Source organism: Phaethon aethereus, assembly GCF_964289735.1.
Source record: "Phaethon aethereus genome assembly, chromosome: 5".
In the NCBI taxonomy this organism is placed as follows: Eukaryota; Metazoa; Chordata; class Aves; order Phaethontiformes; family Phaethontidae; genus Phaethon; species Phaethon aethereus.
In genome coordinates, this window is record NC_138579.1 from 51,378,007 (window position 1) to 51,390,602 (window position 12,596).

Consider the following 12,596-nt stretch of genomic DNA (forward strand, 5'->3'; position numbering starts at 1 on the left):
CTGCCTTGATTTATATATGCCACTTCTGAATTTTAGACCTATTACCAGTTACAAACTAGACTACTAAAATGGTGTGCTTTTTTGATTGCTACTAGTAAGTTATTTTATCCAGATCTGATTGAAAGCTGTCAATAAATATAACTAACATTCACCAGAGAGAAATTACCAGACTCAAAGCAACAGCAGTAGGAATGAAGTGAAATTCCAGTCTTTGTTATACACATTTGCAGAAGAGATGTTTTGAATTGCCCGCATGCTTTTACTTATCAGCCTTCATTTCTATTTAGCTTCTAACATCTAAGAAAAGGAAGATTTACTTCATAAATACCTATGTCTTGGGTATGTGATTTTTGCAGTCCTAGTAACATTACATTCTATCTTTGCACAGTCCCAAATCTTAGTTCTGTGAAATCTTCCATGAAACATCAGGAAAAAAGAGAATGCCAAATACAACACTGCCAGAATTCTTTATGCATAGAAAGCAAGCGCTATATGTATTGTTAAAATAATTCAAAGCTGTAATTATTTATGTCACCCTATTTGTAATTGTCATCTTTTGAGTGTAGAAAAAAGCCCTCATCTCTAGCACTGTTCCTTTTCCTTAAGTTCTGCAAGAAATTATCCTGGTGATAAAGCTCTTAATGCAAAAGGGATACAAGTCTCTTATAATGAAGAGTATTAGGCAGTATTGACAGATTCTGCTCTCTCCTTCACTTTTTAGAGTAAGAGCAGTTTGTTTCAAGGTTCAAGTAGTATACATGCAGTATAGTTACTGCAGTGTTTCATCAATTCCATCCATAGTCACTATAGAAGCTGCTATGGCAGCAGCAAAGGAGTGAGCAATACTTACACATATATTCAGCAAGCTGCAGATCTAATAAATGCATGGCAGCTTAGTAGTTAACTTCATTATCTTTATTTCTCCTCAACAGAAAAGCTGTAGCTAACAGAAAAGCTTGAGTTTCTAACACATTCTTAGAGGTTTGTAGCACACATCAAGGCCATACATTGTTTATAAAAAACCTGTTCTTGCCCTATTACCCTTTCCACTCTGAGGTCAAAAAAGCTTTTTTGTTATGAGAACATACACTGAAGATTGTCAAAAGCAGCAGTATTCAAGCAGAGACATACTAGTTTGGATCAAAGCTGGAGCAAATCAAACGTCCAGAGGCCATATTAAGTTCTACAGTCAGATAAGAGCCTGTGGAATACCCTGGTTGGGTGTTATGACAGTCTCAAAAATAATCTTAAAAATTAACTATAATTAGTTTTTTTAATCTTTCAAACATGTCGTGTTATCAGAGTCCATATCTTTTGTTACATGTAAGAGAAGACTAAATCTGCAGTCCTCATAGCAAGCCGAGACAGAATAAGTCTCTTAAAACAACTGATGTCAATAGAAATCTAATAACCTTGTAATTTTCATCTAGTAGCAGCGATTGAGTTTCTAAATCTTCACATTCCAAAGCATCAAATTTCAGTACATAATACTCAGCCCACACCATCAGTATAAATTCTAACTTCATATTAACAACTTATTCAGATGATTCAGTTACGTGCATCCTGCTTCTTTCTCCTAGTGCAACTCACATTTCATTTTTCTCTCATGAACTATTTGAAAAAAATTCTCCCAGGAGCACAAGGCCAGAGGTTCTTGTTTACAGCCATCCATTATTTTGCAGGCAGTTAGACAACTAGAAAGATTTAACCTTTTTCTAGCTCACTTAAGAGTTGCAATAACCAAAAAGAACAAGAGCCTGCTTGAGATTAAAAGCTCCAAATCCCCTTCCCCTGCTTAATTTCAAACATTTATCTTCTTTTAAGCCAGTATCTTGACATGTGCAATAGAGATGATCTTCCCATTTGACTGTTGCCTACCTATAACCTTTTTGTGATAGACTTTGCACATTAGTGAACGTGAAGAATTTCTTGCTCCCAATAAATATGTTTCAGTGTAACTGGGTGTCTAGTTTCTGTATGACTCCATCACACTACCCCAACAACGCTTTCCTTGTTCCTCTACAGACACTTGGCACAAGAATACATTTGGAAGTAGCAGCTACCCCTCTCACTGAAGGAACTGGTTACTTAGCCATTTAAGAACATAGTCCATACCTTCTCATATGACAGAAAAGGATGTTGGAGAATAGCTCAGATGAAAGAGCACCAAGCACCCTCATTCAAGCCTAACCTCAAATTCAAGCTTAACATAACCATTAACCTGCACCTAGTTTTACAATGAAAGCCTTTTGCTGAGATACTCCATTCTACATCATAATTGGAGAACCCCACTAGGTATGCCTTACCATATGAAGAAAGCTTCCTTCAGAGCTCAGTCATCTGCAGAGATGTTTCCATGCAACCTGCTCAGCTCAGACACTGGGATGGCTGAAGGCACAAGGTCCTGCATGCACTATCTGTAGCCACTGTTCTCTGGCCTTAATGCAAAGTCAAGGCCAGTTTGTTCCTCCAGCAGAGATCAAGAAGCTCCTAATGAACAGCAGGTGAGTTTACTTCCTTTGGACTGTTTTCAGGATGCATTAGACCCATTTCAGGATGCATTTCAGGACCATTAGACTCCTTAGAGAAGCTGGAGGCTTGTTCTACCACATCAGATAGATCCTACCTTTCCCACACAGGGTGTTCATCTGTGCAACACCAAATTCAAAGCTGCAGTAAACCTGTCAAGTGTATTCTTGAGTATAGTACTGGTGCCAGTTGCTGCAGCAGTTAGATACCACCATTTATGAAGAAGAATTTAATGCAGCATGCAAAAGCATAGCAGTTAACAGATTAACAGCATCAGTACAAATTTACAGATGAACCACTTTTGGCTGAAGCAAATAGTGTTGACTCAATAATCACAAATACAAATTCTTGCCTCAGTTTCTGAGAAGCTATAAACATGTCTGCAAAAAGGCTCAAATATATCAAGTACTTTGACTATGAGAGAAGCAGAGAAATCTTCTTTAACAAAAATTGAAGTTGGCCTCAGAAGCCAGAGGCACTGGTTCCTCCTCCTATCAAATTACACTCAGGTTGGCCATAGACCACTACTAAGTGTCTACATGTGCAGAAACAGGAGCTTAAAAACATTTTATATTTACTGAAGTGCTTCAGAATGGGCTGTACTATATGCACAAGTACCTCTTTCTTCTTTCTAGTATTCCACAGTTCAGTGCAACTGCAGCTGGCTGTGGTAAGAAGAGACTATTACCTACCCATTGATGTGTGCACCTCTCTATATTAATTTATACAGTTTAGTTAAAAATTGTCTTAAGTGCTTAGACATAGAAATCAATATGAATTATGTATGAATCATGTAAATAACACACCTGAAACAACCTAGTTATTAGGAAGTCACCCACCACTTCCTGAGTTCAGAGACTTGTCTTCAGAGTAGTTCAAACTAGACATGCACAGTACCAGCATTTTAAAAAAGAGCTGCACACTTCCTCAGCCCTTTTATCTTTCCAAGCTACTTAATTCTGAAAGGACTACAGAGAAACAAGTAGAAGTATCTGTATTATGCCCTTGAGAATCAACCACCAATCCACCTACCTATCATCCACAGACTAAAGTAGTGAGACAACCAGATAAACTTTACCCAAGCAAATGAGTAAATTTAATCTCATGAGACATGAGTGAGAAAATGTACTCAACCACAGAGCTAGGCAAGATTTGGTTCTCTTACTCTGGATGACTGTATGCCAACAAATAATCACGATCTAAATTATTCTTTAGAACCCATGTTTTGAAGATGCAGAAAACACACATCATAGAAAAGCACCCACAACCATTCAGAAGAGATCCAGAATGAGAAGGGAGAACACTCCTTCTGAAGATCATAGAATCAAAATTACAGTACTTAAGCTACGGCCAGAAAGATGAACTAAAGGGAATCCGACCTCATTTTCTGAGGTACTTACTGATGTAGAGAAGATAAAAATACAGAAAAAGCTCCCCTCTCCAATGGAAAAAGATGCATCAAACACTAAGCCTAGACTCATCTATGAGAAAGAAATCCTGAAAAATACTACTAGAAAAACACAGTTCTCATTACTGCTTCAGCTTGTGGCAGAAGAGAAGCAGCACACATTGACTTCCCTGTGATGTCATTAACTGAAGTGTAATTACACACTAGTCATTAACCAAGACTAAACATGGGGCAAATCACAGGCTTGGAACAAATTTGAACCAGAAAGCCAAGCCAGGTTTGGGCAAGCCCAAAAGATTTCCTGAACTGTCCTAGCTAACGGAGGCAGGAAGATGCCTCCATTTTTATGCTAAGAGTATTTTTAATTTTAATTTTATTGCCTTAGTCTTCCTCTATGCTGTAACTTTACATATTCAAACAATAATGGAGCAGAAGGATGCCAAATCCTTACCTGTTAGGAAGCAAGATGCAGAAACTAAAAGGCAGAAGTTAAAAACTTACAAAAAAGACTTGTTGCTGTTGCATTAACTTCTATTTTCCATGCTGGTTTGGGAAACAATACAGACAATTTTATAATGAAACTTGAAGCACTTATACTACACTGGAGAAAGCACTATTTGTTCTGAGACAGTCAGAAGTGATTGTTTAAGTAGAGCCATCAGTTATATACAATAAATACATCTTATACAGTTATATCAGAAAGTATGTCAGAAAACAAAACAATGTCCAAGGAAATTAAAGCTAATTTGAACAGGAAGATAAGTTTATAATGAACGACAGTAACAGCCTGATTCATCTTCCTCATCTTTCATAACTCCTCAGCAGATTTCACACAAAGAATGTCACAGTAAGTTTCCCCAGGAGTATGCAAATGACAATACAGAACTCACTGTTTTCAAGAGGTAGATACAAGGCTTAACAGGAGCAAGAAGGTAGGTTTCATTCAAGAGCGTGGTCACACTGGGTTGCATTTACAATGATGAGAAATTGTTTCAACTATTGTTTTCTCAGTGCCTACCTGTCAACTCAATGAACAGGGGGAATACTTGCTTAATTAACAGTAATAATGTTAGTCAAGACAATGGCTTACACTTTTACTTAAATGGAATAATCTTGCTATAAAATCTAGTACAAGGCTTACACCTAAAAATAATGGTTTAACTGGTCAAGATGCCATGATTCATCCACTCTGCAGGTAACTGAGCCACACATCTGAACAGGCAATGAGCTATGGCATATATGCTGGTCTAGCCACTTTTGCAACATGCTCTTGGCTTGGGTAAAAATCCTTTACCAGAGAAGTCCTGAGGGTTAAATCCATTGCCCTTTGGTATCAACTGACATAATTATTTCTCAGTTTCAAGTAACTGAGTCTCTAGCTATTTCCAAGAGCATTGTGAAATGTGGCAATGTATATTCTCAGTACGAGCCATTCAAAGCAAGATTATTTCATCCTAACTGCTGCTAAATATACTGTAGGAAGTCAAACCTATACAAAGGTATTAGACGTTAGTTTATCTCACAAATGCATTAAAATATCTTTTAGTAAAGATGACTCAAATTCCACTGCATGCAAGTCAAATTTGATTAAACAGGTTGTGTAAAACAGCCACTCAGAAGAACTCTGCGAGTATGTTCAAACCTTTGTAAGCCTATGTGAGCAGCATAAAGTGTTGGTAAAAGATGGCAAAAGGTGTGTGCACACCCATACACCCTCCAAAAACACACTTCCAAAGCCTTCCCTTCAAGTTCAGGACTCCTTGTACAAGTAATACAGGGTAAAACACACCCTACATCTCAGAACAAGCTCACACTACACCAAATCCAGGTTAAATCCCAGGCTTAACTCACCTCCCACACAAGCTGTCAAAACTGACAATAAATGCAACAGTAAGGAAGAACCTTCAAGACCACTGGAATCAGCATTGGTAAGCCAACCTAGTTTATCTCTATTGCCTTCTAATTAAAGGGTGCAAACTACACTGAAGGGTGAATTCCATTCACCATCACTTCTCACATCTCCACTCAACTGGTATTATTCAGGAACAGAAGGAAGAAGGACAAAATGCTCCCCTCTTTCAATTTTGAGCTAAGTATGCACTGGATAGTGGAATGATATGACAGTTCATTAACAGAAGGAAGGACAAGGTAGTAGCAGACTTTGCTAACCACAGGCAGTGGGACTGAAAAAGTTTCAACTAATTTGCTGCATCTCCTCACTTTCCATGACGATGTAGCTAGTTAATTCAACTTGTTAGTAAAGGACAAATAGCTCCACTGGAAAGGACAGAAGTTGTATTCCTTATAAGCATCAAACTTATGAAAGCGAACACACTGGTCTCCTGTATTTGGAATTTCTACTTGGACTGCAATTCACGTGTTGAAATGAGCGGTTTTGTTTCCAAAACTGCTTGTTCAATATCAGATCAGAAAGTGATGAAAGGACAGCTGCCAACCTTAAAGCTAACAGATATTTTTGGTCAAGCTGATCTGGAAGCAATTCTGAACTGAAGAAGAAACAACTTAGAAACTGACTGGATTCCATCATTTATAAAGTACAAATAAAAGGGCAACCATAGTTACCAATTCCACCTATGATACTGTGTTTCTTCCCTTCCATTTTCACACAACTGATCCATTTGTAACAATTTGCAATGATGAGTGCCAATGAAATTTGCTGCAGAAAATACAAGAGAGGAAGCAATAAGAGCAACGCTATTATACATATGTGGGTTTTTAAAATTTTATTTCTGTATGCAATGTAATGTTTAGGCACGTTGCTTGGGACGCCTTCTAAAATAAATCATTGGCCATTGTTCAGAGTATCATTTTGGCTTTAAATACTGGTCAGTAAAACAAATGATGTAAAAAATAAGTGACTATAACTATTACAGAAACAAAAATGGATTTGCATCTAAAAGTGCAGGAGGTGAAGTACTTTAACCCTTTCACCAGACAATGTGGCAATATACAGTATATTGCTTCTGTTTGTTTGAGAAGGCTGTTGGAATTTTACACTGACATAGAAAATTATAAATTACACAGAATTAGTTTCCATAATCACTATATATATATACACAAACCAGCTGTGAAAAAACTGGTTTAGAACATACAAATGAAAGCCTCACACAGATCAGTACAGTGAAAGTAACAATTAACATGCTCTGCTGCCAAAATTTGTATTAAAAACACTATATACTTTTAAAATGCATGTACTGTAATTACATTAGCAGCATGGGCATTTAATTTACTTGACTTGTCTAAAAGGATTATAGCGTTTTAAATACGCAGATTGTTCTGAAATGTTCCACTGTATAATGTTTGGTATTAAACTAAATCTTTGTGAATGGGTTAAAAGGCAGGTGAATCACTTAAACACAACAAGCCATGTGCACTTCAAATATTCTAGTGTTTCACCTGTAAGGTATTGTTTCAAGCAAACAAGACTTAACAGAACATATGGCTTTACAGTAACATCAATTTGTCAACTAAGTTGTAGCAATAAATACTTAAAATACCTACCAATAGACTTACATTTTTGATCTGCTTTAAACAATACAGAAAACAATTACCAATTAAAAAAACTGTTGTAAAATGTTGAACACCAAAAAATTCTTATTTAAATCACTTTTGTAAGCTAAAACAACCAAAATAACATTTATAGGGCATTTCAGTTTCAGAAGAAACATTAATTCATTTTTTTCTTTTCTTTTTACAAGGTGAAAAGTGTATGAAAACTTCTAAATACTTTGGTCACACTAATCGTCAAATAGTTATGTCTCAAATACATTAGATTTGTGTATTCACTTTTTTATAAAACTATTCTTACAGCCATTTTAACTATAGTAACACTACTGTCATTGCATGGGTAGCAGGATCTTATTTCACAGGCCACCCATTATTTAGAACAATACAATATAAACATACGCAAAAATTATTGGTATTTCTCAATGTGCAATATTTTTACACTTATGAATTTCTGTACAATGTCTTAAAATCTAGAATATAAACGTTGCTGGTCCTGATCCCTTGCGAAATTAGTGCAGCAGTGACTGGCTTCAACAGGGTCTAGATGAAATCCTCAAGAAACACTCAAACACCTGGATATCAGTTCATTGTCTTCAGCCAAGGTAGTAGATATCACATATCATACAGGGCCATTAACAGATGACTCTCCTAAATGGGTGTGTTGATCAGTCCTAAGAGGCCAAAAAAAGATGTAAGTATACAAGAAACAAGAAGGGTCCAAACCAAATCTGGGTAGGTGTTAAAAAAAAATAAAAAAAGCCAACAATCCCAGATCATGTGTAGCATGACCCCTGAGTTGAAGAGAGGAAACCCATTTATCTTCTGGAGTCCAGCATTTCTGGAGTCCTTATCGCCTACTTAAGCACAGCACTTTAACTGAGCACACTGAAGAGCATTTGATCTTTATTAACTACTAAGTGTTCTCCAGAGATGCGGTATCTCCCCAAGAGAATCACTAATGCAACCCACATTTCTGATACTTCTCCAAATCTTATTCTGTGAGGTGAAATGTGATACCGGAAGTATTTAAGATTGCGTTTGAAAGTAAGCAGCTAAAACACAACAGGAAAAACAATGGTGTCTTAAAAAAACTGCTTTAGTTACTAATCTAATCTAATCTACAAACTGCCATTTCACAAATACTTCGAATGTCAATCCATTAGCAAGAAAAGTTCAGGACATATGGAGGAAAATAAGGAGCAAACCTGTGAAAACAGTAACAGTATATAGATTTCTTGATAAGAAATTTAGTGTAAATGTGGGCTCAATTGCTCTGGACTAACACAAATATAGAGATGAAATCAGTAGTGCACAAGAATATTAATAATTACAAGCAGCAAAGGCAAAAACTTCAACTTCTGTTCAGTGCAAGTCTACTGAATACATTTGAAGATTCCCTTAAAGAATGTAAATACCATTTGGAACTACACATGAGAAAAGTTACCTGTAACTCCTGTTCTCTGATGGTGTACATCACAGAGAAGCCACTCTTGGGTCCGTGCTCTACATGCACATGACCAGCAGGAGTCCCCTAGCTAAGTCTTTGGCTGCTAAGCTCTAAAAACACTTTTTAAAGAAAATATGTACACATTAGACAAAAGACAGACAGCACTAGACAAAAGTAAACACTTTTTAGAGAAACCTGGAAGGTAAGAAACAAATGCTGCATGGACAGGAAGTCTGACAGTCCACACAGCAGTAAGTCACTTATTAACTGGAAAAAAGTCCGTGACAGAACAGGGCTCGTAGCAGAGATTACTACTGCTGGCCACCAGCCAAAGAGCTACCTAGGGGACTCCTCCCACTAGCCATACATGCATGGAGCCCCAAAAGCACCATTATGTTTATCTTGGTATTTATACTGTGCTTATATGAGGATCTGCTGTGACAGCCACCTTTAGAGAAAGTACTGAGCTTCGCTGAAGCCAGATGGATTCAATAAAAGGAGTTCCTCGAGATTTCCTGCAACTCAAAAGCAATCGAACAAACTGCTAGCTCTGAGAGCCCTCTGTTGGTTTAGACAAGAATCTTTACTCAAAAGGCAATCACCTAGTATCCAAAGACTTCTTCCCTACAGTTTAATTCTTATGAGCATTAAAAATATTGTCTTGATAAAAACAGTGCCTCCAGATTAAGAAGAGGCCATGAAAGACAGTTTCTAGGTTTCCCAATTTAACTAAGTATACAGGGTTGGTTTTTTTCTGATTAGAATCCACTTCTTGATTAAATTTATGGAATTTACGCAGAGTAGAAAGTTCTGGCTTACAGGAAAAGGTAGCAGCGTTTTAGTGTAACACCCAGTACCACAGAGGTAAGACATAGTAGCTCATGAACAAGTCTAAAAAACAGAATCTAAATTAGCATTGCATTTTTCATCAAGCATTGCATGCTTGCATCTTTCTTAGTCTGCATACAGTATAATGAGAACATGCAGTGGAGTTCTGTGCTGTATGTAGAGCTATACCCATAAATCTTTGCTTACAAAAGCATTTCAATTTTGTCTTCAGTAGAAAGCTAGGTATATAATATAGCATCTACAATGTCTTAAAAATGATTACTTATTTCACAGGATTTTGTGTGAGAAATACAATGTTTCTCTAATAATGGTTTAAAACTTATTAAAGTCAAGGAAAAAAAACAGCTTTTGAACTATTAAAACAACTGGTTAAATACAGATTCAGAAAATATATGTCCGTATATATATATATGTATTCTGAATTCTGATTTTCAGAATCATACCCCTGTTTATACTGCAAGGCAAAAGTTATTCCTGGAATTGCTTTTAATTAAGCAAAATCCTCTCTCCCTTCAAAACATGCTCCCATTCAGAACATCCTCAGCTCCCCAACAAGAAGGCAGCATGCACAGCCCTGATCCCCAAGCCCTGCCTGGCAGGAAGAGGAGCAGACCTTATGGATTACTCAGGGTTTAGTAAACACACATCTGGGTTTTCCTTTTACAAGGGTTTTCTTTGAGACAGCACAGTTCCTCTGGGTACCCTTGAATTACATCTAAAACAGGAAATGGCAGCATACCACCCTTTGCCTCAACACCAAAAATCAAGGCTGTGGGATCGTACCTGATGTTCAACAAGCCATTAGTTCTGCTAGGAAACCAGTAAACTCTTGTTTAGATGTTAAAGTTCTTCTGAATACCTAGGTTCCAGAGCAAGGTCTTCACTGAATACTGCCTTCAAGGGCAGAAATTTCCTCCCCTGCTTTAAGCTCCTCATTGTTTCAGGCTTTCAGGATAAAGATGTATCCGTGCTATGACTAAAATCTAGAAACTAGCTCAGATATGAAACATCTGCATTAAGCATTTCTAACGTTTTGTGATTAACGTCACTCTGCATGCATTCGATTTTGGTGAAGCAACACTAGACTTAAGAGTTGATTGTGTATGTTTCCATACCATTGTAACCTGGGAGGCAAAAAACCCCCAAGCAAGTACTTCAATAGGAAATGAAACAAGAGGAATAATGTCAAATGCCTTTTTTTGGAGAAAGCAGTACTATCTGATAATTGAAGAGAAAAATTTATACAAGAGCAGCTTTCTCTGTTTGTCAGTAGACCCCTCAGAATTGTATCATGAATTATTATTCTCCAAGACTGCACTAGTAGCCAAGCTGCCAAAGAAAAATGTCTTTTCTTTTCTCCAATAAGTATACTGAGCAATCTAGGCTGCTCGATATTTCAGGCAAATGAAACAAATTATTTATGTACTTTGAAAAATCTCCTCCAATTCTACAAGTATTCAGATTAATACCTGACGAAGAGAAAGCTGCAAATAATAACTGATTCACTATCAAGCAAGCATGACTTAGGGCACTATTTCCTTTCCATACAGCTGCACTAGTGGACTGCCCCCAAACTGTTCTGCAGCACAGAATGAAAAAATGGTAGACTTAAGTTACATACATTTGCAGGACAAGGTAAAACTTACTCCCCTAATATTTTTTTTAATCATCATTTTCATAGCCGTATCAATTCACTATTCTAACTTGGTATCACAAAACAGAATGGGGATATTCACAACATCCTGCAAGACAAATAGTATAAAGCAAATACATTTTTGACAACTCAAGATTCTTAGAATCAACAGAAAATATAACTTGTGAGAATTTTGTAAAACAGATGCAAGCACATGTTTAGATTGAGCTAAAATCAGATTAACTAACAAGAATTCATTAATCTCTTTAAATCAATCCTGTAGAAAAACATGCAAACTACTATGTAGAGGATTGAAAGCATCCTTGAATGTAGTTACCTCTGTTCTGGACTGCTGTTAGTAGGCTGCAAAGCTGAAGAAGCCTCTTCTGCAACCTCTGCATTCTCTTCTACTACATATTTACAAGAAGCATCCTGCGAGGTAGACAATTTTCCTTCCTCACTTAAAAAAAAAAGGAAAACAAGTTATTTAATTTTTAAGTGTACTTATAGGGAAATTTCAGGGAACAGGAGAAAACTAGGAGACGCGTCCATATTTCACATGCAAAATGGATTTTAAGTTATGATTTCAACATGAAGATCAAGCACATGGTTCTAGACTTTACAAACACCTAATAATGCACCAGTGTTTATGTCCATTAAAACTTGACTGGATAAAAAGGCAGGAAAAACAGTGATTACAATTAAGATCAGAAAGGAAAAAAAGGAATGTGTGATGCCTGAAGTGGTAACAATCACAGTCATGATCCTTTACTATACATACCGATAGGATTTCAATACTCTGATGCCAGAAGTATGCAAAAATGGAAGGAAGAAAGTATAAAAGAAATTCAAAATTCCCTCATAAACTAGCATTAATAAAGTCTGTCCATGAAATATATCAACAGAATCATTAACTCATCGCCATCTTTATTAAACTCCCTAATAACTCCACAGTGAAATACGATGTATGGGTTATGCAGTACTAAGACTGCAGCCCAATCTATTTCATGAACTTCCTCTGAGACAAAACCATAGCTCAGTGAAAAAGCAGTACACTCTCACTATATAAAACATTACCATGTAGCTAGGCAGCCTCAAAAGTCATTAGCAAATACTTTTGTTCTGCCTCTAAATCGAAGTTTTTCTGCCTTTATTCCACGCTCTCCCACACCATTATGAGTGCACTAAAATACAAATTTGAC

General features: G+C 36.8%; 1 protein-coding gene across 3 annotated transcripts in view; it reads right to left on the reverse strand.

The window, feature by feature from the left end:
* Positions 1–7,664: 7,664 nt before the first annotated feature.
* The window catches only part of PPP6R3 (protein phosphatase 6 regulatory subunit 3), a gene marked incomplete at its 5' end in the record, with an annotated part of 39,347 nt that continues 34,415 nt past the window's right edge, over positions 7,665–12,596 (reverse strand). For 2 of the 3 annotated variants that reach the window (XM_082001046.1, XM_082001045.1), the window contains 2 exons: positions 7,665–8,136; positions 11,732–11,854. In XM_082001046.1, the coding sequence (XP_081857172.1) occupies positions 8,085–8,136; positions 11,732–11,854 (175 nt within the window). In that variant the 3' untranslated portion in view covers positions 7,665–8,084. Of the gene's footprint in view, positions 8,137–11,731; positions 11,855–12,175; positions 12,194–12,596 lie in introns of all 3 variants that reach the window. The other variant, XM_082001047.1, reaches the window with a different exon arrangement.